This window comes from Phacochoerus africanus, chromosome 1 (genome assembly GCF_016906955.1).
Source record: "Phacochoerus africanus isolate WHEZ1 chromosome 1, ROS_Pafr_v1, whole genome shotgun sequence".
NCBI classification, from domain to species: Eukaryota; Metazoa; Chordata; class Mammalia; order Artiodactyla; family Suidae; genus Phacochoerus; species Phacochoerus africanus.
This window is the reverse complement of record NC_062544.1, coordinates 170412224-170439654: the sequence shown is the minus strand read 5'-3', so window position 1 is coordinate 170439654 and position 27431 is coordinate 170412224. Positions and strand designations below refer to the sequence as shown.

The 27431-nt window shown below is 36.4% G+C and overlaps 1 protein-coding gene across 2 annotated transcripts in view; it reads right to left on the bottom strand.

The window, feature by feature from the left end:
• Window positions 1–27431, bottom strand: part of RNF13 (ring finger protein 13) — a 140942-nt gene that overhangs the window by 45740 nt on the left and 67771 nt on the right. The window contains exons 5-7 of one of the 2 annotated variants that reach the window (XM_047784514.1): window positions 26011–26098; window positions 19352–19442; window positions 818–923 (exon numbers count right to left, since the gene is read on the bottom strand). In XM_047784514.1, coding sequence (XP_047640470.1) covers window positions 818–923; window positions 19352–19442; window positions 26011–26098 — 285 coding nt within the window. Of the gene's footprint in view, window positions 1–817; window positions 924–19351; window positions 19443–26000; window positions 26099–27431 lie in introns of both variants that reach the window. The other variant, XM_047784525.1, reaches the window with a different exon arrangement.

The following is a 27431-nucleotide window of genomic DNA, read 5'->3' as shown; positions in this document are numbered from 1 at the left end:
TCTATAAACCCCGAGAGAATGACAGCGACAAAGGCAAATCACATCTTCACATCATTATGAAAATAATTTTGACCTTGAAGACCACTCAGAGTCCTGGGACCATACTTTGGTAACCACAGTTTTGGAGAAACAATGTGTCACCTTTCTTAACCTCAAGCCTTCATACTACTCATATTTACATTTTAAAATGAAAAATTCCAAACATAGAGAAGAGTTAAAAGAATTTTATAATGAATACCCATACATCCACTACCTAGATTCCATAATTAGTGTTTTACTATACTTTCTTATTACATATCTATCCATTCCATTTATATATCAATACCTCTTTTTTTTCTCTTTACTTTTTACAATGCATTTCAAAGTAAGTTGCAGGTATCAGTATACTTTTCCTCAAACACTTCAGCATGTAAACTCATTACTTAGAGTTTAGTGGGTTTTTTTCACAGTTCTTTTTTTTTTTATTTTTAGGTAAAATTTACATACAATGAAATGCACAAAATTTAAGTATGCAATTTAGTGATGCACACATTGTGCAACCCAAACCTCTCTCAAGATACAGAACATGACTCTCACCCCCCCAAGAAATTCCTTCATAACATTCTTATTAGTAAATCCCTCATCCCTTCTTAGCCCCAATGGCAGAAGCAATTGATGTTTTGATTTTTTTCTACAAAGATTATTTTTTCCAGAACCAGATACATATAAACAGACTCATACAATACAACTCTCTTCTGTAAGGTTTCTCTCACTCAATACAATATGTTTTAGAGCCATTCATACTAATTTTTTATGTATTTAAAATTAATTTACCTACCATGAAAATGACTATCAAGATGAGACAGATGCCCACTATGATAAGGAAGGGGATTAGGTAGTATTCCAGAGGAAGACTAAATTCCGGAACTAAGATAATGTGGCCCCTGGAAGAAACAAAAATTAATAATTGGGAGTTAGGTGTTGCCAAATTATGATGTTAATTGAAAACAAAGAAAAATATTTTTAAAAGCATTTAGACATTACAATTCAATCCACTAGACACATCTCATTTTCTAACATTTGATTTCCAATAATTTAAGGGATGCTTTTGCCATCTTTAAGTCAATTTTACATATCTGCCAAAATAATTTGCTTATATAATTAAAAGCAACTTTCAGACGGGGAGAGGAAATCAGACAATACTTACTGTGTCCATCCTGGAAACATGTATTTACTGAATTCAGCAACTTGGGCAAGAGTTAATACACTTTACACTCAAAATCAGCATTTGAAAAATGGCAGTACCTCAGGTAGTATGTCAACTAGAACCCCCATCCCCACCAAAGTACTGTTCATCAGTTTTTTCCTATGAAAAACTCTGGAGCCACTACTGATGAAAATATACTCCCTATTCCCTTTATGCTTTACATGAACTAGCTCTACCAAGTACAATGGATATAACCCCTGTACCCCACATTCATCTGTGAGACAGGGAATGGAAAACTGGCAAAGGAATTCACAGGAAGTATAGTTTCTTTTGTATTCTTCATTGCTTGACTGGGAAAACAACAACCACCTACAAAAATGTGTATGTTGGGAGGAGAGAGGTGGAGAATATTACAGGCCTTTATTCTCTTTTGTTATTGATGGTTAACATAGTTATATGGTTATTAATCATCTAATACTACTATTATAAAAACTGACAGGGACTCATGAAATTAACTGAACAGAATGAATACTATTTGTATTGCATGAGCACATTTTACATGGCAGCAAAATCCTGCAATAGAAAATATCCTCAGTCTAGGGAGGGGTCTATATTACGGTCAATAAGATGACTGACTTCTCCATTGTACTTCTGTGCTATTGGACTAGTAACGGTGCCAGCAACACTACTTTGTTTCCCACTGCTGGGTGATTTTTCAGGTAGCCACTCCAGGTACTTCATAACACAAGGGTTAAATACAAAACAAAAAATCTCAATATAAAAGGAAATAAAAACAAGTTGACTCCCTCCCTCATATAGAAATGCTTAGGATACTATAGTACTTAAGAAAAATAACATTAAAGCAAATTATTTCTATTCCAAAGCAATTTTTAAGTCTTTATGGAATTAATAATACTATCCACATCTAAAGAGCTCTATCAATGTTTAACAAAAACAAAATTTAAAAAATACTAGGAATTTCCCTCAATAATTTATTTTCCAAAAACTGCTAATATTGCTAAAGGTAGCTTTTAACTTCATTTTCCAACAGAATAGGAGACGACAAAAGATTTACATGTATATTTGTAACTTTATATGAAGTACTAAACTAACTAATATATCATCAGTGTAAAAAAGAGAAAAGAAGGCCTGGGCTGCTCTATTTGATACCATCTTTTCCAGCATAAGGCCAGCTCTTTAAATAATGTCCCTGTTCTTGGCACAAATCCTCTTAAACTGCCCCAGGGCTAGGGCTGAGATACAGTAACAAGTGGTGCCATTTTCAAGTTGAAAAGCCCTTCTTTGAGATGCCGATGCTCTGCAACCTCCCTACCTACTCCCACCAACAGGCTCTAAATTAAAACTATTGCATTTAGAAGCTAGACTAAACTATATATATAGATCTCATATATATCTATATATAGTTTATATAGTCTGCTATATCTCAAACCATTTTAGTTTACTATCAAGATATATTGTGATGATTTTTAAAGGATCTACAATTGATAGAAAAGTATCTTAAATCAAAAGTTCAATTACTCAAGATACTGCCTTTATCAATCAAACTGTTAATAGTAGAGGTGATGATAGCAATGATATAGGGAAGAGAATTACAACAGAACATCAATTCTCTAGCTTCACTTCTATTTCCCCTGCCCAGGCTCTTACAGCTGAGGCTGCAGACTTATCCCTGTCTAAAACCCCAGATCAATTTGTATTTGAAGGAGGAGATATTTAAAGAGCTTTAGTACTAACATGTCTTCCCACACTACCTCCATGTCCATCCCTTAATGAAGGACATTCCATGTGCTCTGCAGCTAAGATTCATCATTGAAGCAGAGTCCAAAAGCAACCTAGGAAATATTGTCTCCTCCTTTGCATAAGTTCCCAGGCTAATTTCAAACCAGGTGTCTAGGTCTAAACTTTATAACAATAATCTCTATCTTCCCAAACCCTCTGTTGACACATGAGGTCTTGCCATTTTGACTATCTTGTTATCCAACCTCCATTATCTTGGTTCAAAGAAGCCAAATAACAGCCCTAATGGATATGCAACCACATACCAGAGGCTTCTTTCCTATAAACCAACTTTCCCAGCAATGACCTATGATCAGCCCAACTGTTGAGCACCCTCACTATTTAGCTGACTACTTGCCTGAACATGTACCTTTCAGACAAAGCTCACAACTGCCTCACCGAACATCCCCTACTAGACAAGCTCATTGCAGTCATGAGTCCCATTTCTGGGACATCCTGCTTTGCTGCCAGTACACTGTTCTGTCTTCTCGAAGAATTCTAGGGTACCATAAGAGCAGTTTCATTTCACCAGCACTTAATGAATATCCACCTGACAAAGTCATTGTGCCTGGGGCTGGGGGTGAAATATGAAGAAATAAGAGTCCCTAAACATGAGAGAGGAGATGGAGATTTTAGAGTTGAAAGGAATTTTAATAATTCTTTAATTCTAACCCCTAATTTTCAAAAGAGAAAATAACTCCATGAAGATTAAATGACCCCCTGAAGGTCACAGCCTAGAAATCTCTCCAGTGCACCTTACTTCTCACTCTGAGCAAAAGCGATCTTCCTCTACCCAAACTGTTGGAGGTTACCTGCCATCAATACGTTTTCTTTCTTACTAAAAACTTACAAAACACTTTCAGAGTTCAATTTTTTAAGACCAAAAAATAAAAATAAAAAAAAAAAATTTTTAAATAAAGGACACTGAATAGTTTGCAGACATGTTCTCTATGAATAAATAAGTGTTCATTTAACCAATGAGTTTTCTTATTAGACTGGCAAGTAATTCAAAAGATTGACAGTATATAATATTAGCAAGAATGGAGAAAAACATTGCCTTTTCATAACTGATTCACCTTTTGTAGAGGGCAATATTACAACTGTTTACTGAAATTTAAAAAGGCTATACTCCAGTAATTTCACTTTCAGGTACTTTTGATAAAGGCATATTTGTGGAGTTCCTGTCATGGTGCAGTGGAAATGAATCTGACTGGGAACCATAAGGTTGTAGGTTCGATCCCTGGCCTTGCTCAGTGGGTTAAGGATCTGGTATTGCTGTGAGCTGTGGTGTAGATCGCAGATGTGGCTCGGATCCTGCATTGCTGTGGCTGTGGTGTAAGCCGGCAGCTACAGCTCCGACTGGACCCCTAGCCTGGGAACCTCCATATGCCATGGGTGTGGCCCTGAAAAGACAAAGAGACAAAAAAAAAAAAAGAATCCATACAAGTCTGACCCCAGACACCATGCTTATAACCAGTGGCCTGGTTAAGTAAATAAACATATATCTAAACAATGGACTACTATACTATTCTTTTTAGCAATAGTTAAAAGAATGAATAGTAGTTAAAAGGAATGAATTATAATAAAGGAGAAATTGATGGATACCTTCCTAATATGATTTAAAAAGACCCAGAAGCTTACTTAAAGAGGAAATAAGCTTACTCACTAAAGTGAGGAGCAGGAAAAAGATGCCTACTATCTCAATTACTATTTAACGTAGTAGTGAAGGTACTATCCAATGTAATTAGATAAGAGAAAACAATTATAAGCATACGAATTAGGAAGGAAAAGATAAAACTACCACCAGTAGTAAGAGAATTCAGTTAAACTGCAGGATATAAAACCAACATACAAAAATAAGCTTTTATATATACAAGTAAAAACCAATTAACAGACATAATACAAGAGTAGATTCCACTTACAATAGCAAAGAATAAGATACCTAGACATAAATTTAACAAAAATTGTTTCCTCACATAGGTGTTGGACTATGTGAGCACATAAAAACAGAAGTGAACATATGGAAGGACATGCCATATTCTTGGATAAGGAGACTTAATATCTTAAAAATGTCAAATTCTCTCTAAATTAATGAAAATAATTCTAATAAAAATATAATCAGTTTTTTTCTGGAGCTAGACAAGTTGATTATTCAATTCCTTTAGGAGGAAAAATCAGAACACTCATACATTGTTTGTGGGAATATAAAATGGTGTAGGCACTCTGGAAAACAGTCTGGCAGTTCCTAAAAAGTTAAACATATGGTGAGAATTCTATAGTATAAAATACTGAATTACAGTGCTCTACACCTGACACTTAAATAATGAAAAAATTTTTAAGTTAAATAGAGTTATGTATAACTCAACAATTCATCTTAAGTATATACACAAGAGAAATGAAAATATATGTACACCAAAACTTATAAATGAATGCTCATAGCAGCTTTATATATTCATAATAGCCAAAATGTGGAAACAAACTAAATATCCAATTGATGAATGGATGAACAAAATATAGTATGTCCATACAGTGAAAATTATTCAGCAATAAAAAAGAATAAAGCAGGAGCTCCAGTCATGGCTCAATGGAAACGGATCTGACTAGTATTCATGAGGATGAAGGTTCAATTATTGGCCTCGTTCAGTGAGTTAAAGATCTGGTGTTGCTGTGAGCTATGGTGTAGGTCACAGTTGCGGCTCAGATCTGGCATTGCTGTGGCTGTGGCATAGGCCAGCAGCTACAGCTTCAATTCACCTTCTAGCCTGGGAACCTCCACATGCTGTGGATGCAGTCCTAAAAAAGCCAAAAAAAAAAAAAAGAAAAAAAAGAATAAAGTTACATGCTTGAACCTAAAAACCTAAGTGAAAAAAACCAATAACAGAAGACTACTTATTCTATGATACCATTAATGTGTAATGACCAGATGAGAAAAACCCATAGAGACGGAAAGTAGATTAGTGGCTGCCTGTGGCTGGTGCCTAGGAAAAGAAATGGGGAATATGGAAGGACCGTAGATAGAAACATGGTTTCTATTTGGGGTGTTAGAACTTCTGAAACTAGAATGGATGATGACTACACAACTCTATAACTACAAAAATCACTAATTTTGTATTCTAAATTGGTAAATTTTATAGTATGTGAAGGATATCTCAATAAAGATATTTAAAAAGTTGTCGTGGATCAGTGAGAATCTGACTAGTATACATGAGCATGTGGATACAATCCCTGGCCTCGCTCAGAGAGCTAAGGACATAGTGTTGCCATGAGCTGTGTGTAGGTTGCAGAAGCAGCTCAGATCTGGCGGTGCTGTGGTTGTGGTACAGGCCAGCAGCTACAGCTCCGATTTGACCCCTAGCCTGGGAACTTCCATATACCAGGGATGTGGCTCCCTCCAAAAAATTTTTTTTTTGTTTGAAAGAACAAAAAAGAGGATAGCAATGAAAATCCTGAAAAAGAGGAATGGGAGTGGGGAAGGATTATCCCTAAAAGATACTAAATGTGTATAGTAAAACTGTGTAGAGATGAGATTAAGATGGCAGAATAGAAGGACTGGAGCTAACCTTCTCTTATAAAAACAATAAAATTACAATCAAATGCTTAACAATCTTCAACCAAATGGACTGCAAGTTTTCAAAAAGACATCCTACACCAGAAGACAAAGAGGAGGCCACATCAAGATGGTAGCAGGGGGGATTACACGATATAAGCAACCCTGTATATGCAGGGTGGGAAGCCCACAGACTGAAAAGTAACTGTACCAAAGAGACTCACTTACAAGAGTGAGAGTTCTGAACCCACATCATGTCCCAATGCCTGGGAATCGGGCATTGGGAGAAAGACCCCCCAGAGCATCTGGCATTGAAGGCCAATGGGGCTTGTGTGCAGGAGCTCCAGAGGACTGGGGGAAACGGAGACTCCATTCTCAAAAGGTGTACACGGTCATTCATGTGCAATGGGTCCCAGGGCAAAGCAAAGGCTCCATAGGACTATGGGTTGGACCTGACTACAGTTCTCGGTAGATCTCCTGGGAAAATAGGGGGTGACTGGGGCTTGTTGTAGGGGAAGGACATTGGAAGCAAAGCTCTTTGGAATATTCATCAGTGTGTGTTCCTCTAGAGGTGGTCATTTTGTGAAAATTTGCCCCCCTACCCCAACAGCGCTGAGAACCCCCAGGCCAAACAATAATCCAGGTGGGATTACAGCCCCACCCATCAGTGAACAGGCTGCTTAAAGACCCCTCAGGCACAACCGGCTGCCTCTGATCATACCCAGAGACAAAGCCCCACCCACTAGAGGGATAGGAATTAGCCCCACTTACCAGAAGGCAGGCACCAGTCCCTCCCATCAGGAAGCCTACAGCAAGACCCCATACCAACTTCAGCCACAAGGGGAGCAGACATCAGAAGTAATAGAGGCTACAACTCTATTGTCTGAAAAAAGGACACACCAAAAACCTCTGAAAATGAAAAGGCAGAGAACTGTAACTCAAATAAGGGAACAAGAAGAAAACCCAGAAAAACAGCTAAGTTATCTGGAGATTATCAGCCTCCATAAAAAGACTTTAGACTGGAGATACCATGGGGGCTCAGTGGTTAACGAATCCAACTAGAAACCATGAGGTTGCGGGTTCAATCCCTAGCCTTGCTCAGTGGGTTAAGGATCCGGCGTTGCCGTGAGCTGTGGTGTAGGTCGCAGATGTGGCTCAGATCCCATGTTGCTGTGGCTGTGGCATAGGCCAGTGGCTACAGCTCTGATTAGACCCCTAGCCTAGGAACCTCCATATGCCGCAGGAGCGGCCCAAGAAAAGGCAAAAAGACAAAAAAAAGACTTTAGACTGATGATGCTGAAGATGATGCAATACGATGCAAATATACTGGAGGCAGAGACTGATAATTTACAGCAAAGACTGAGCAAAGAAATACAAGATTGAAAACCCAGACAAGGCATTCCCCATTGTGGCACAGTAGAAACGACTCCAACTAGGAACCATGAGGTTGTGGGTTCAATCCCTGGGTGAAGGATCCGGCATTTCCGTGAGCTGTGGTGTAGGTCACAGATGCAGCTGGTTCAGATCTGGCATTGCTGTGGCTGTGGAGTAGGCCAGCAGCCGTAGCTACGATTAGACCCCTAGCCTAGGAACCTCCATATGCCACGGGTATAGCCCTAAAAAGACAAAAAATAAATAAATAAATAAAACTCAGGCAAGCAGAGATGCAAAATACAGTAACTGAAATAAAAAATTCATTAGAAGCAACCAATAGCAAAATACAGGAGGCAGAAGAACAAATAAGTGAGGTGGAGGACAGAATAGTGGAAATCACTGAGGTAGAAGAGAAAAGAGATCGAAAACAAATGAATAGAGTCTCAGAGAGCACTGGGACAATGTTAAATGCACCAATATCTGTATTATAAGGGTGCAAGGAGAAGAGAGAAAGGGACAGAAAAAATATTCCAAGAGATAATAGCCAAAAACTTCCCTAACATGGGAAAGGAACCACTCACTCAAATCAAGGAAGCACAATGAGTACCATATAAAATAAACCCAAGGAGAAATACAGAGTCACATATTAATCCAACTGAGCGAAATTAAAAACGAAGAGAAAATACTGAAAGCAGCTAGGAAAAAGAAAACAAATAACAAACAGGGGAACCCTGATAAAGTTATCGGCAGATTTTTCAGCAAAAACTCTGCAGGCCAGAAGGGAATGGCCCAATATACTTAAAGTGATAAAAGGAAAAAACCTCCAACCAAGATTACTTTACCCAGCAAGGCTCTCATTCAGATTTGAAGGAGAAATCAAAAGCTTCACAGATAAGAAAAAGCTCATTAAGAGAACTCAGCAACACTAAACCAGCTTTACAACAAATACTAAAGGAACTTATCTAGCCATAAAAGAAAAGGCTGCAACCAGAAACAAAAATACCACAAATGACAACACTCACCAATAAAGGCATATATACAGTAAAGGTAGGAAATAATCCATGCACAAATATGCTCCCAAAATCAGAAATCATGAGAAGGAGAGGGTACAAATGCAGGACACTGGAGATGCACTTGCAATTAACAGACCAACAACTTAAGACATTCTGGTATACATATATAGACTCCTATATCAAAACCTCAGAGTAACTGCAGACTAAAAATCTACAATTCATACACATACAAATAAGAAAAATCAATTCAACTACAACACTAAAGATAGTCATCAAACCACAAGAGTAGAGAACAAGAGAAAGGAAGAAAAAAGAGCAACAAAAACAAATGCAAAACAGTTAATAAAACAGCAATACAAACATACATATCAATAATTACCTTAAATGTTAATGGACTAAACACCCCAACCAAAAGACATAGACTGGCTGAATGGATACAAAAACAAGATCCAAATATGTGCTGCCTTCAAGAGACCTACTTCACTTCTAGGGACACATACAAATTGAAAGTGAGAGGATGGAAGAAAACATTTCATGCAAACGGGGATCAAAAGAAAGCTGGAGTAGCAACACTCATATCACACAAAATAGACTTTAAAAGGAAGAATATTTTAAGAGACAAGGAAGGTCACTACCTAATGATCAAAGGATCAATCCAAGAAAAAGATATAACAATTTTAAATATCTACACACCCAACATAGGTTCACCACAATATATAAGGCAACTGCTGACAACCTTAAAAGGACAAATTGAGAATAACACAATAACAGTGGGGGACTTTAACACCCCACTGACAGCAATGGACAGATCATCCAGACAGAAAATCAATAAGGAAATGCAGGCCCTGAATAAAGCATTAAATCAGATGGTCTTAATAGATATTTATAGGACATGCCATCCAAAAGCAACAGAATACACATTCTTCTCAAGTGCACATGGAACATTCTCTAAGACTGATCACATCCTGGGCTACAAATCCAACCTCAGTAACTTTAAGAAAATCAAAATCATATCAAGCATCTTTTCCGACCACAACGCTATACGACTGGAAATCAACAACAAGAAAAAAACTGCAAAAAACACAAACACATGGAGACTAAACAACATGCTACTAAACAACCAATGGATCACTGAAGAAATCAAAGAGGAAATTAAAAAATGCCTAGAAGCAAATGACAACAAAGATACAACACTCTAAAACCAATGGGATGCAGCAAAAGCTGCTCTAAGAGGAAAGTTTATAGCAATACAAGCCCACCTCAGGAAACAAGAAAAAGCTCAAATAAACAAGTTTACTTTACATCTCAAGCAGCTAGAGAGAGAAGAACAGACAAGACCTAAAGTTAGTAGAAAGAAATCATAAAGATTAGAGCAGAAATCAATGAAATAGAAACAAAGAAAACCATAGAAAAAAATCAATGAAACGAAAATCTGGTTCTTTGAAAAGATAAACAAAACTGATAAACCCTTAGCCAGACGTACCAAGAAAAACAGAGAGAGGACTCAAATCCATAAATTAGAAATGAAAAAGGAGAAGTAACAACGGACATCACAGAAATACAAAAGATCATAAGAGACTACTATATGCAACTATATGCCAATAAAATGGAAAATCTAGAAGAAACAGACAAATTCTTAGAAAGGCACAATCTTCCAAGACTAAACCAAGATGAAATAGAAAAGATGAACAGACTAATCACAAGTACTGAAATTGAAACTGTGATTAAAAACTTCCAACAAATGAAAGTCCAGGACCAGAGGGCTTCACAGGCAAATTCTATCAAACATTTAGACAAGAGCTAACACCTCTCCTTCTGAAACTATTTCAAAAAATTGCAGAGGAAGGGATACTCCCAAATTAATATTATGAGACCACCATCACCCTGATAGCAAAACCAGACAAAGATACCACAAAAAAAAAAAAAAAAAAAGAAAGAAAGAAAGAAAGAAAAGAAAACCACAGGCCAAATTCATTGATGAACACAGATGGCAAAAATCCTCAACAAAATACTAGCAAATCACATCCAACAATACACTAAAAGGATTGTACATCATGATCAAGTGAGATTTATCCCAGGGATGCAAGGGTTCTTCAACATCTGCAAATCAATCAATGCGATACAACACATTAACAAACTGAAGAATAAAAACTATATGATCCTCTCAATAGATGCAGAAAAAGCCTCTGGCAAAATCCAATACCCATTTCTGATAAAAACCCTTCAGAAAGTGGGCATAGCGGGAACCTACCTCAATATAATAAAGGCCATATATAACAAACCCACAGCGAACACCATTCTCACTGGGGAAAACCTGAAAGAATTCCCACTGAGATCAGGAACAAGACAAGGATGTCCACTTTCACCACTACTCTTCAACATAGTTTTGGGAGTCCTAGCCATGGCAATCAGAGAAGAAAAAGAAATAAAAGGAATTCAAATTGAAAAGGAAGAAGTAGGAGTTCCTGTCATAGTTCAGTGGTTAACGAATCCAACTAGGAAACATGAGGTTGCAGGTTAGATCCCTGGCCTTGCTCAGTGGGTTAAGGATCCGGTGTTGCCATGAGCTGTGGTGTAGGTCACAGATGTGGCTCGGATCTCGTGTTGCTATGGCTCTGGAGTAGGCCAGTGGCTGCAGCTCTGACTGGACCCCAGCCTGGGAATCTCCATGTGCCACGGAAGCAGCCATAGAAAAGACAAAAAAGAAAAAAGAAAAAGAAAAGGAAGAAGTAAAACTGTCACTATTTGCAGATGACATGATACTACACCTAGAAAATCCTACAGACTCTACCGGAAAACTGTTATAGCTCCTCAATGAATTTGTCAAAATCACAGGATACAAAATTAATATACAGAAATCAACTGCATTTCTATATACTAACAATGAAAGATCAAAAAGAGAAATGAGGGAAACAATCCCATTTACCATCACATCAAAATGAACAAAATACTTAGGAATAAACCTCCCTAAAGAGACAAAAGACCTGTATTCTGAAAACTATAAGATGCTGATGAAAGAAATCAAAGATGACACAAATAGATGGAAAGACATACCATGTCGTGGATTGGAAGAATCAATATTATCAAAATGGGGAGTTCCCGTCGTGGAGCAGTGGTTAACGAATCTGACCCAGGAACCGTGAGGTTGCGGGTTCGATCCCTGGCCTTGCTCAGTGGGTTAAGGATCCTGTGTTGCCATGAGCTGTGGTGTAGGTCGCAGACTCGGCTTGGATCTCGCATTGCTGTGGCTCTGGTGTAGGCTGGTGGCTACAGGTCCGATTGGACCCCTAGCCTGGGAACCTCCATATGCTGCAGGTGTGGCCCTAGAAATGTCAAAAAGACCAAAAAAAGGAAAAGAAATTATCAAAATGACTATACTACTCAAGGCAATCTACAGATTCAATGCAATCCCTATCAAATTACCAAGGATATTGTTCACATCACTAGATCAAAATAGTTTAAAATTTGTTTGGAAGCACAAAAGACCCAGAATAGCCAAAGACATCCTGAAAAAGAAAAATGGAGCTGGAGGAATCAGGCTCCCCAACTTCAGACTATATTACAAAGCTACTGTCATCAAAATCAAATGGTACTAACATAAAAACAGAAACACAGATCAGTGGAATGGGATATAAAGCCCAGAATTAAAGCTGTGCACTTACAATCAACTACTCTATGACAAAGGAGACAAGAATATACAATGGAGAAAGGACAGCTTGTTCAATAAGTGGTGCTGGGAAAACTGGACAGCCACATGGAAAAAAATGAAATTAGAATGCTTACTAACACCATACACAAAAATAAACTCAAAATAGATTAAAGACCTAGATATAAGCCTGGATAGTATAAAACTCTTAAAGGAAAACATAGGCCAAACATTTTCTGACATAAACCACAGCAATTTCTTCTCTGATCCACCTCCTAGAGTAATGACACTAGGAACAAAAATAAACAAATGGGATTTAATTAAACTTAAAAGCTTCTGCACAGAAAGGAAACCCTAAACAAAATGAAAAGACAACCCACAGAATGGGAGAAAATCTTTGCAAGTGAATCAACTGACAAGGGGTTAATCTCCAAAATTTATAAACACCTTCTGCAGCTCAATACCAAAAAAACAAACATTCCTATCAAAAAATGGGCAGAAGATCTAAACAGACAATTCTCCAAAGACATACAGATGGCCAAAAAACACATGAAAAGATGTTCAACATCACTAATGTATTAGAAAAATGCAAATAAAATCCACTATGAGGTACCATCTTACACCAGCCAGAATGGCCATCATCAAAAATGTCTACACCCAATAAATGCATAATAATTTCTTGGGTGTGGGTGGGTGGGAATGTAAATTGGTGCAACCACTGTGGAAAACAGTATGGAGATTCCTCAGAAAACTAAAAATAGAACTACCATTTGATCCAGCAATCCTACTCCTGGGCATCTATCCAGAGAAAACCATTACTCAAAAAGATACATGTACTCCAATGTTCATTGCAGCATTATCTACAATAGCGAAGTCATGAAAACAACCTAAGTGTCCACTGACAGAAAAGTGGATCAAGAAGATGTGGTACATATACACAATGGAGTACTACTCAGCCATTAAAAAGAAAGAAACTATGGCATTTGCAGAAACATGGATGGACCAAGAAATTATTATGCTAAGTAAAGTCAGTCAGACGATGAGACACCAACATCAAATACTATCACTTACATGTGGAATCTAAAAAAAAGGACACAATGAACTTCTCTGCAGAACAGATACTGACTCACAGACTTCAAAAAACCTATGGTTTCCAAATGAGACAGTTTGGGGGTTGGGGCGATGTGCTGGGGGTTTGGGATGGAAATGTTATCATTTGGTTGTGATGATCATTACTACAACTATAAATGTAATAAAATTAATTGAGTAATAAAAAAGAATTACTTACATCTGTAGGCAAATGTAGCCTTTTAAAGTAAATGCCTACTAGACAGAGATGAAGAATAAATGATACTATACTTTTTTCAAAAAAAAATGTGATGAAAAAGTGTGGTATTGGCAGACAAAAGATAAAGAATAGAAAATTCAATTCTCAAATGGGATAAAGGATAAACATTTTTAGCAGTAGTGTTGGGATAACAGGATGTTTATGTGGAAAAAGATATGGTTGGATACATTCTTCAAGCTATATATAGAATAAATTACAAATGAGCCATAGATTTAATATTAAAAATGAAACCATTACAAGTATAAATGTGGGTTAACTTCCTCTGTAACCTAAAAGTAGTAGACATTTTCCTAAGACTCAAGACCAGCAGCACAAAGGAAAAGGTTAATATATTTGATTATGTTAAAGCCAATACTATAAGTAAAATTAAAATAACAGAGTATTAACAATACCTATGATTGGGGAGTTCCCGTCGTGGCTCAGTGGTTAACAAATCCGACTAGGAACCAACCATGAGGTTGCGGGTTCAATCCCTGGCCTCACTCAGTGGGTTAAGGATCCGGCGTTGCTGTGCTATGATGTAGGTCGCAGATGTGGCTCGGATGCTGCATTTCTGTGGCTGTGGTGTAGGCTGGCAGCTGTAGCTCTGATTTGACCCCTAGCCTGGGAATCTCCACAGGAGTGGCTCTAAAAAAAAGCAAAAAAAAAAAACTTACAGCACAAATAAATGGTTACCATATTTAATAAACAAAGCTTCTAAAAAAGAGGGAAAAGTTACCTACACTAACAGGAAAAATGGGTTACAAATAGAGTTCATAGAAAATGGCATGCGAATAGCTCTTAAGCTCTCTTAAGCATAAAAAGGATGTTAAGGAGTTCCCTGGTGGCCTACTGGTTAGGGACTCTGTCCTGTCACTGCTGCAGCTTGTGTTCAATCCCAGGGCTGGGAACTTCCACAAAGGTATATTAGCAAAAACATAAAAAGACTTCTACATAAGATTATTCACTATAACACTATTTATAACAGCAAAAGACTGTTAACTATTCCAGTGTCCATCAAGAGAGGACTGGCTGATTAAACAAACTATGCCCATCAATAAAATGGAGTTCTATGCAGCTATTTAAAAGGAATGAAGAATCACTCTATTCACTTATATGGTATGATCTCCAGGATATACTGTTAAGTGAAAAAAAAAAAACAACCAAGATAGGAAATAGTGATCATGTACTGAGTACTGAGGGTAGATGATGGAGGGAAAGATAGATATTTGGTCTTAATTTTTAAAATTAAGCAATAAACTAAAAACTGTTAAAAATATTACTTATAAGGTGAGGAGGACAGGAAGGAATAGTGTGGATAAGGGTGGATGATACTCAGAAGATGAAAAGTCTTCAAATATACATTGTTTTGTTGATTTTGACTTTTTAAGCTCATACATAATTATGAAAGTCATGATGGGGGTTTTTTAATGCACTCCTTAAAATGTAAAAGCAAAATGAATCAAAGAGACCCGAGTTTCCAGGTGGTAGTATCAGCAAAAGAAGAATTATTTCAAAGTCTTTAAAACACAATAATATGACTTTACATCCTTAATATATATTAAGTAGTGAGAGACTTTTTAAAAAATGTTGGTAATAGTGTTGTTATTGTTCTAAGTCTGTTGTGTGTGCACTGTGTAACTAAAGAAGAAAATAAACAACTATGCTGGTGTCTTCAAGTATGGAAAAATAAAATACAGACATAAGGTCAAAGAACCTATAAAGCAAAGAACCTGTAATACTGAATTTAAATTGGAAGCAACAACATATACTCATGGTGTATTGTATCTTTAAAAACATGTATGTTTCCTAGCTCTGCTCACTGAAAAGCCCTAGAAATAACGAAAAACCCAGGAGCAATGACCACCTCCACCCACAAGGTGTCTAAACACCATATCCAGTTAAAAGGAACCAGAACTCCTTGGAGAAATGACTGGCTTCATAATGGAGGGAAGGAAAGAATAAAACAGGCCTGGAACATCTTATCAGATAGAAAACAAGGAGCAACCAAAAGTTCCTAAATTCATGTTGAAAGAAATCAGGATTAAACCTGAAAAAGTTTGAAATGAGACAATGTGAATATCTATAAAGATAATAACTGCATATTAAACAGGTTTTAACTCATGAATTCAGTCAAACTTTAAAATACATTAAATCATCTCTGGAAGATGCTAGAAAACTACATCATTTTAAGAAGAGTAAATAAAAAGAATCAAGTGTTTATCCTATTTTTCCTAAACAGACTATACTTCAAGATAATCAAATAATTGGTAGGGTGTGATTCCACTTTATAGAAGTATTTTAGCTAATAAGTGAAGGAATTATAAAATTAGATTACTTGCAAATCCTAAAAAACCAATGTACCCATACAATGATCATTAATGATTATTCCTATCACAAAGAGAGAACCAAATATTATGTCTCCTGGTAGAAATACAATAACACATATAAATTATTCTCACCATATCTATCTTCCTGGAGCCTCTGCCCACACCTGAATTTGGACAAACCTTTAGATCTAATTAGGCAATTTACAGAGAAAATAAGTTACATAGGAACACTCTAGGCAATATGCCAAGGATACATCAGAAAAGTCCAGACTGTAGTAAAATTTTGCAGGACAAATGACCCTGTTTCTTCAATAAATAAATGGCCAGGAAAAAGAGACACAGCAAACTTATGGATTAAAAATAGAGTGATCTCATGCCTTAATTTGCTCTGAAGCAAATCTAAAGACTGACATTTGTGTTGATACTGAATTAATAAATAAATGATAATGTTATATTTTTATATATAATCTTATCTTCTAGTGATACATTCTGAGATATTTATAGCTGAGATGACAGGCTATCCGGACTTGCTTTAAAATAATCATGGTGTGGGGAAGAAAGATGGAGGATGAGGGGGAGGCACTTGAGGGTGGACGGTCCAAACAAAATTGGCCATGAGTTGATAACTTCTAAAACAATGATCAGGTTCATTATACTTCATCTTTCTACTTCTAAATACATCGGAACATTTTTATAAGAAGAATAAATTAATGGGTAGACAGAGGAGTTCCCATCATGGTTCAGTGGTTAACGAATTCCGACTAGGAATCATGAGGTTGCAGGTTCGATCCCTGGCCTTGCTCAGTGGGTTAAGGATCTGGCGTTGCTGTGAGCTATGGTGTAGGTCACAGATGTGGCTTGGATCCTGCATTGCTGTGGCCTTGGCATAGGTCGTAAGCTACAGCTCCGATTAGACCCTTAGCCTGGGAACCTCCATATGCCACGGCAGCAGCCCTAGAAAAGGCGGAAAAAAAAAAAATGGGTACATAGACATGCAGGCAGGCAGAATGACCAATCTGCCAGCTAACAGAGGGATGAGGCAGATCAGAATGTGTAAGTCTACATCCATTATGCAAAGTTCTGAAATCTAAAAAGTTTTAAAAGTAATGTTTGCAATTCACTTGATGTTTGCAATTCATTTGATGTCAATTCAGTCTGAACTGAACAGACATGATAAAATACCTACACATTTCATTGCAGATCTAAAATACATTACAAAATACTAGGTGGGACTATTTTATGAGCACATTACCACTAATTAATATCAGCATTCAAATACAGGAAAAAAAGTAAAAGCTTTGTTAAAATAGCAGCTTTTGTTAGAGAATAGCATCACAGGGACTTTCAGTAAAATGTCTTATATTTCTGAATCTTTCTGTATTTTACCAGCAGGTATGTATTATTTTTAACTTAAAAAGACACAACTTTGTAATTAAAAACAAAAAAACCTCTTTAGTATACATATTAAAATACACAGCATTTTTCTAAATGAGGGAATATTGAGGTAAAAGCAAGTAGTAGTTCTCCCTCCCTATTAACTACAAAAATATGGCTGACAAAATAGCATCTTGCATAATAACTATTTTCACCTTTTAAAAAAATTTTTTTTTGCTTTTTAGGGCTGCACCCGTGGCATATTGAAGTTCCCAGGCTACGAGTCAAGTCAGAGCTGCAGCTGCCAGCCTACACCACAGCCACAGCCAAGCCATATCTGTGACCTATACCCCAGCTCATGGCAATGCCAGAACTCTGACCCACTGAGCAGGGCCAGGAATTGAACCTGCATCCTCATGGATACTAGTCAGGTTCATTACTGCTGAGCCATGACGGGAACTCCTTGCATAACTATTTTTAATACAACATCCAAAATTATGTTCCCTAACTTAATAAAGATGTTCTGAGCATAGAGTACATGAAGAATATTTTAAATACAAAACTATATACAGAATGACAAAAACTGTAAGCAGAAAACCTCTCCCTCTTTTTTATTCATATTCAAACTCAAATGTTCATGGATTTTTTTTCCCCCTAAATAATCACAATTGCATTTCATTATGCCAGTTTCTTCTTTTGGCAAATGTAAATAATAAGGGATAATAATTTTAAAAAAAACCTTAAACAGGGTTGTTGTGAGAATTAAATGGAAACAAACATATAAGCTGTGCCTTCATGAATGCCTAGCACTTGCTGAATCCTCAATATATATTACTGAATTTATTAACATTGCTATTATTGTTCCTATTAGTCAAAAGCGTGTTCCCGTCTGCTATATTTTGGGGATATGTTTGATGGAAGAAGCTCTAAAGTGTTAAGTGCACTTTTTTTAATATTACATAAGACAGCTATGCCTACATGTTAACCAAAATAATGAGATTTGGGGGAGGAGTTCTGTATAGAAGTTTTTAATTCCAAATCAAACATTTAAATCTTGAAAACAAATTTTTTGTGTTTATAAAAGTCCATCACTTATAACATTGTTTCAGATTTTTTGTTTACAAAATAACATTTCTTTTTAATAAAATACAAATATGTCTCAATGAAAAAGTATCATATAAATGTAAATCACATTGCTTCTAAATACCACTGGTTTGATTAAGCTATAAAATGGAAAGTTTTGTTATCTTTTTAGCAACATGAATGCCTTAATTTCTCTAACATAAATATATTTTCAATATGCAATCATACACAGAGGAAAGAGTACAATATAGTAAGTCTTAAAATCATGACTTAAGAAGAGATAATTCAGCAACATAGAGTACTTTCTAAAATATAACTTTGATCGCATTAATATTATATAATTCTACCCTCATATAAAGAAGAGTCTTGGAGTTCCCGTCGTGGCTCAGTGGTTAATGAATCTGACTAGGAACCATAGTGTTGTGGGTTTGATCCCTGGCCTTGTTCAGTGGGTTGAGGATCCAGCGTTGCAGTGAGCTGTGGTGTAGGTTGCAGATGCGGCTCAGATCCCACGTTGCTGTGGCTCTGGCATAGGCCAGCGGCTACAGCTCCAATTAGAACCCTAGCCTGGGAACCTCCATATGCAGTGGGAGCGGCCCTAGAAATGGCAAAAAGACCAAAAAAAAAAAGAAGAGGCTTAAGCTACATGATTATTTTTTATATCCAGTACTTACCCTTTTTCATATGTGAATTCATCTTTCAGGGAATTAGCTGATGATTCACCAATAAAGACAGATGGAATGTCAATTTTCTTTAGTACTTCAACTGTATAAAACAATAGTAAAATTATTCTTTAGAGCCCATACTTGGTATGAAATTCAACTTAACTTTCTTCATAATAGCAGCAAATGAAACTGGAAATAATTACAACTAACTTGAAATGTCCATCAGTTGATTTTTCCATATTGCAGGTTTATATTAGCATCAAAATGGTTGAGAAATATTATTACATTTACAATAACAAAAGCTGATATTTTGCATATATACAATTACCACACTATCTCAATGGTTCTATGAGATTGAAATATAATTCTTATTTTGAGTACTTCCATTTGATTTATTCCTCTACAGACATAACTAACTATTAGAAAAGGAAGAAGAGGAAGAAATGTAAAGTTTTTTTTCCACTCAAAATTTAATTCCTAGATGAAAACATGAAAAAGCTTTTTTTACATACCCATTCCCAGGAGAAGTATAAGCCAAAGAATGTAAGAAAAGTCCACCTTACAACAGTCTGAAAATGACACCACAATCTAAGGCTTTCCAGAATGAAGGGCTGACAAGAGTTCAGTAAAGGGTATAGGATAGGGAAGTTGGGTAAATTTCTACTTCCTCCTAAGCCTGGAGTTCATGGTAAAGCCTTGTGTTTTGACTCGTGTCTTAAGAAATCTGACTTTTATATATATATTTTAAAAAAAAATCAAATGCCACCAAAACAAGAACTTTGTAAAAAATTACCTATTACTCAGGAAGAGAAATAAAAACAATCCTCTGTTACTATAGAAAAAGGAGCTGTATTTTTAACTGAGTTAATTTAACAGTTTTGGCATTAGAGAAAGTGCATTTGTTTTCTTTTGTTACATTTTTCACAATAACTTTTTCCTATGTTTCTTTTAAAAAGGCATATTTATTATTTATCTTAAAGAGATGGGTAGATACAAAAAGAACAGAACACAACCATAATCCTTTGCACCCAAAGACAAGGCTTTTATTTGAAGCAATATAAACAGTTCCATAAGTTTTGACAAATACATACAATTACGTAACCACCACCACAGTCAAGATATAAAATCTTTTATCATTCTTCCAAATTCTGTTATGCCCCTTTACAATCAACCTCTCCCCCCAACCTCAACAACCACTACTGTATTTTTCTTTAATTCTTTTTTTTTTTTGTCTCTTCTAGGGCTGCACCCATGGCATATGGAGGTTCCCAGGCTAGGGGTCTAACTGGAGCTGGAGCTGCCAGCCTACACCACAGTCACAGCAACGCAGGATCCAAAACGCATCTGCAACCTACACCACAGCTCACGGCAACGCTGGATCCTTAACCCACTGAGCAAGGCCAGGGACCAAACCTGTGATCTCATGGTTCCTAATTGGATTCACTTCCACTGCACCACAAGGGGAACTCCCTCTTTAATTCTTATAAAGACAAGTTTTAAAGTTTTAAAATCTTAGTATCCTTAGTACATGTTTTTCACTTTCAGACTGTTTTGATTTATGCAAATAAAATTATTCATTCCACACATTCCCTCTCTCTCTCTCTCACACACACACACACCCATATCATATAAGCCCCCAGGAGGGAAGAACCCAAAATGATTAGTAAAGGAGTATGTAATCACTATCTTTATGCAGATCAATAAAAACTTAAATTTTTGTATTAATGGGATCATGCAAGGGAAAAAAATGCAGGCTTTTTCCCACTCAGTGGTATCCTGTCATTCCAATAAATAAATATCTATCTCATCATTTTTAATAGCTGCAGAGGTGCCATTATATAATCATATATATTTTAGGGAGATATGTTCTACTGTGCTAAAAGATTTTTCTCTTTCAAATATCAGTTTAAAATTTGATAATTAAAACTTGGAACTATATACCCTTTTTAAAATGTTTCACTCTTTCATGGAGATACTCTGATAAACTCAAGGAGAAAATTTTGGCTTCTAACTACTGACTTATAATATTGGAAGTAACATAACTTCCTTGAGTTATGGTATCTAATGAGATGTAAAAAGCTCCTCACTTTAGTCAGAAGATTAAGAAGAGGGGGGAAATGATGTACACAAATAAGAACAGAATAGCCACCTTAGAGACTCTGCAACATCACTTATCTACTGAAAACAAAACCAAACATTTTAGTTCACGAAATATTTTTTAAATGCTGAATTTTAATTCTGATGCACAATTCTGCGAAGTATATGTGCCAAATATATTATCCATATCATAGACAGATTATAATTTAAATGGCTAACCCCAGCCTCTCCAGATTCATATAAGCAATTGCCTATTCAATATCTTTGTTGGATTGCCTAACATGTTTCGAACTTAATGTTTATCAAATGAAATTCTCAGTATCTCTTTTCCCTTATTCTACCCCTGCTCTTCCTCATTTCTGTAAACAGCATAACTATCCACCCAGTTTCTCAAGGTTAAACATCTTAGAGTTCTCCTTGACTCTTCCCTTTCCTTTATTCCTTATATCAAACTCCATCAACTTCAAATATACCCATAATTCTATCACTTCCCATCACAGTCACTTCTAATAATCCAAACAACCATCAGCTCTTGCATGGCTGCTGCAACAATGTTCTAACTGGTCTCTTAATTGGCACTATTGCCCATATTTCACCTTCAGTCCATTTCTCCAAAGAACAACCAAAATGATCCTTTTAAAATCTGTCAGATTATCCCACCTCACCTCACCTCTGTTTAAAACCGCTGCAGAAAATATTCCAAAGTCCTACAAGACCCAACACAATCTAGTCCCTGGCTCCCTCTCTAACATTATCCCTGCAACTCTCTCTCCCCTGTTCATTCTACTGCAGCTACTGGGGCTTTCTCCCACACCTTGAAAATGCCAGGTATGCTCTACCTTTATGTCTTTGCATTTGCTGGCTGTTCCCTTTCCTTGAAATATCCTTCAGAAATCTGCCTGGCTGAGTCTCTCACTTTAGACCTATGCTCAAATGTCAAAGCCTCATAGATACCTTCTCTGATCACCCGCTCTAAAATAGCCATCCTCCTCTCATCCCTGTCACTCCGCATCCCTCTAACGTGGCATGTCCTCTACATAGCACTTACCACTACTTGACAAACATAACTCTTTGATTACGTGTTCATTTCCTCTCTCCCACTCTGGAATACAATAATAATAATAACTAAAGCAATAATAATAGCAGCTAAATAACCATTAAATTACTACCAAGAACCAGATGTTTTATATGTTGTAAACAATAAGCCAAGGAATTAAGTACTATCATCATCCCCATTTTACAGATCAGAAAAGTGAGGCACATACATGTTAGGTAATGTTCCCAAAGTCATACAACCAGCAGGTGGTGGCAATGAGATTCAATTCTTGTAAAGCAGTACTCAGAAACCACATTCTCAACTACTGCATTCTGCTTCCTCAATGAAAAGTACAAGCAGAGCCTCAAAAATGTATCATTTCCTGCTGCTGTCAGGATGCTTAAAGCAGTGCTTACTGCAGAGTAGGCTGTCAAAATACACTTGTTGAAGGAAGAAAGCAAAGAAAAAAAGGAGAATAAACAAACTCAGACATATTGACAACTTGTCCTGATTATACAGTGAGGAATTTGCACAGCGTAGACAAATTTGAGGCTCTGACTCCTCATCTAGGTTCTTTCCCCCCTGCCATGGCACAGTATTATCATATATCTGCTCTCATGTAATCTTCACAACCTTGTCAGGTCAAATAAAAATTAAAATTAATTTACACTGCTACAGATTAAAATAAAGGGCTTGGAAAGGGTAGAAACTTTTCCAGCATCACAAGTCAGTTCATATATCAACAGCCTGGAATAAACTCACATTTCCTGGTCTTGAAGTTTGTGTTTTCCCCACCACATTCTGCTGCCTCCTGAAGATGACAAATATAACTGGCTTACTGAGTTAACCCATCCTATGTCCCAGCTGAAATAAAAACAGACACATTCCTGTATGAAATGTTGGCAACAAGGGACTTTCAAAACTTCCTTTTGTTTCCAGATATTAGAACCTCTCCTCTTAGAAGAACACATGCAACATTCCTTGTAGCTATGCCTAAGCCTAAAAAAGAGGGATAGATACATGCCTCTTTTAATAAACCCAGATTTTCCTTTCCTCTATGAAGTAACAGCAAAGATGAAAGTGGTAAAGATCTTTACAACATGTGTTGGATATATGAATTGTTCAAACACACACATACTCAAGGACAGAGCAAAATTTCACAGAAAGTAATCCAAGCAATAAAGAACAAAATTCTGAGCAATCTTTGAAACGTAATAACTTCAGGTGGAACATTTCCATAGCAAACAAAGGATTTTATGATTGTGTGCCACTTTTGACATTTAGCACGCATTCCCTAGGAATTCACATGATTACCACAAAAAAAAAAAAAAAAGGTTTTATTACAAAGAAAACAGATGCTAAAGGGAACTGACACTTCCAGCCTGCAAAACTGTTAGTAAGAATAAATAGTTTACAAATGCTAATCATTTTATTCAACACTAAACTATTGGGAAGGTCTTGAAGATTGTTAAACCCCAGGCCCAGGCCTTCAGCAAAACACACAAAGAGTAACTTGCTCAAAATTATACAGCCAATACAAGTAAGAGCTTAGATCTGAATTTAGGCCTATATCTAGAATGTGCTTGATTTCCATTTTGCCAGTAATGTACACAAGTCTCAAAACTGACTAACCAGGAAAGTATCATGTGGGGTAATAATTTTTTTGAGATAATTAAAGGAAGAGAAGAAAAATGTGTCATCTGTAGTACCAACAATACTAGATTATTTAGTAAGTAAAATCCCTTCATTAATTCCTCTTAATTGCTAAGCAGTGGTTGTCAAACATTTTGTGAAATTCCAGAATCTCTTTAGGGTACTTCATGCATTCTATAATTAGGATTTAATGAGCTAAGATTAAAATAATAATTTAAAACATAAAGAAATTATTACTAAGTTTTGCTTTTTTTATGCTGTAATTTTGCCCCAGATTATATCAGAGGTAAGAAGGAAAAGAGTTCCCTAACTCAACAACAACAAAAAATACTGCCTCATTCTATAAAAAGATTTTTTTGGTCAGGGAATCCAAAATACTTCCTATTGAGGCTGTAGTTATTTAAAGTCCTAAATACATTCCAATGGAGTGTATCAGCCCATAACTTTAAGTCTGCTCTTCACTCCAAAGCCTTTCTTGCATATGTAACTCAATGCAACTTAATAACAAGGGGTATTACTGTTTGGTACTAAAAGAAAAACAAAAATAAAATACTTAATCATGAATGTTGGCAGTATATTCAGTATATTTTGGGTTCTGAACCCAGCTGCCAATGAGCATGGGGATCTTCCCCACACCATCAAACAACTCAACTCAATTCTGACATTATCTACCCCAAGATAGCATCCAATTCCACAGGTTAAGGGTCTGCTCTCACAAGAATCTCCATCCGCCGCTTCAGATGCCAGTTGTAAATCTAAGTTGTCATCTGTGCTTCTGAGCCACCAACTATAGACTGGTGGTTCCAAAAACCTCTACCTCATGGATTCAATTAATTTACTAAAGCAGCTCACTGAACTCAACAAAACATTTTATTTACTAGATTACCAGTTTATTATGAAAGGATATAACTCATGAACAACCAGATGAAAGAGATATATAGGGCAAGGTATATGGGAAGGGTGTGGAAGTTTCATGCCTTCTCCAGGAGTGCAATTGTCCTTGCATCTCCACGCTTCCACCAACCTGGAAACTTGGAACCTATCCTTTTGGGTGTTTATGGAGGCTTCATTACATAGGCATGACTGATTAAATCACTGGCCACTGGGGATCATTCAATGTCCAGTCCTTTACCCCTTTCCTAAGGTCAGGGGTAGGACTGAAAGTTCCAATCTTCTAATCACCTGGTTAGTTCTCCTAATAGCCAGCCCCATCCTTTAGTGGGGTCCCAAAGTGGCCTCATTAATATAATAAAAGACACCTTTATCACTATCTCTAAATTAAGCATACAGTTTAAAAATCAGTCTGTAATAAAATAAGTCAGTTATTTTATTAAAATTGGCTCATTTTCCCTACAAGCTAATATTTAGCAGAGAATAAAGCAATATATTCTCATTTTGAATGAAAACCTACCTAAAGGCATGCCAGTGTTTGCTAAGGAGCTGATAATAAACTGGTATAAGAGAACACAAGTACATGGCTTTGAAATTCCACAAGAATGCAGCAGCTACTTAGTATTTCTGCATATCCTAAAATTTAACATTGTGAATCTCTAAATAAATCACAAAAATTCTCCTATGGCATCTTTAACTCAATGTTTATCTCTATTTAAAACTTTGGTTTTCACCACAATATAAACACATTCAACAAAATGAAACACATAGGTAAAAACAAAAACAAAACTAGCTGTTCAGAAAAGAATAAATCGATTCCATTTCTACTATGAACAAAACTGTTCCAAGAGGATTAAAAATTGGGAATTATCTTTCTGATAGAGAAGAAATTTTGCTTTTTAAACAGAAAATGAAAGAATAGAAATTCTGTTAAGTTTAGTTTTGAATGGTTGGTTAAACAGGAGAGAAGAAAAGTGATACCTGTACTTACTGTCGTTGGATCCCATGCTAATGAGGTCATCAGAATCAACATTGTGAACTATGGCTGCTTTGTACCCTGCTCTCTGTGCATTTAAAACCTGCAAGTCAGAAAACAGTCACGATATGAGGAAGAAAATGCTTTGTCATAAGGTCCCTTAATTTCAACAAACATAAGTCAACAAGTCCATACCATTCAACTAGGACTAGTTATTTGAAGAGATCTCAAATGTGTTCATGAAACATAATTGACATTTTACAATTGATTATCAACAACTTCTTTAGCTATCTTCTTGATTTCATTCACAGTATTAAGTGAAATGAAAAGCAAATAAAGGATAGAAGGAAAACCTTCCATACCAAAAGGATCCAAAGCAATAAAACTGTCTAGCTCTAAAGAGGTAGAGAGACTTGCTGCGATCAGGCTCAAGAGTCATCAGCCCTTGAGAATTCAAATCTACTGCCACCATTTATTAGCAGGATAAACTTGGGCAAAGTCTTTTTCTTCCTTAATCCTGTTTCCCCAACTTTATTTATTTATTTATTTTTGCCTTTTTAGGGCTGCACTCTCAGCCATGGAAGTTTCCAGGCCAGGGGTCAAATCAGAGCTGTAGTTGCTGGCTTATGCCACAACCACAGCCAATGCCAGATCTGAGCCACATCCATGACCTACACCACAGCTTAACCTTCTTATTCTATCACCTTTGGACCATTTGGTAAAAATGAAGGATTAGATAATTTGCATACTGGTCAAATAAAATGACAACTGGGTAGGCAAGTATATATACAACATAGTTTTGAATACTTGAAATACTTTGGAATACTCTGATTATGTAGTTCTGGGTATGATATGATATGACTTAATATGATAAACTCTTGAAATATATTACCTTATACTCAATGCATAGTGATGTCTCTCAAAGTGTTTATGATATTTATACATCTAAAATTAATTTTTAAAGAATTTTCAAAAGGCCTAATATTAGGTCTGTTTTAGTTATCAGCATTATAATGATTCAAAATTCTACTGTAATTCAATAAAGACCTGAGTCAAGCCACAAAGTGGAAGTGCAAGTCCAAAAAGTTGAGTTCTCAAGAGTAAAAGGAATGACCAAGTATTCAGCAGATTCAGGATATGAATGCTAGGTAAGAAATGAGCCTCATGTATTCAAATTTGATTGCCAAGAGTAAAATTTTCTTCTATAGTATCCCCTGACTTCTCTAAAACTATCTCACAAATGAAATCTGGAATTCTGAAAGAGACAATAATGTGGATTAATCAGTATGATTTTATCCTATCCCCTAAAAAAACCTGAATCTGCAGTGCCTCAGAGAATTAATATTTAGCTCATCTTTACAGCCTCTATAGTACCTATGAAAATAATAGCCTGGGAGTTCCCGTCGTGGCACAGTAGTTAACGAATCCGACTGGGA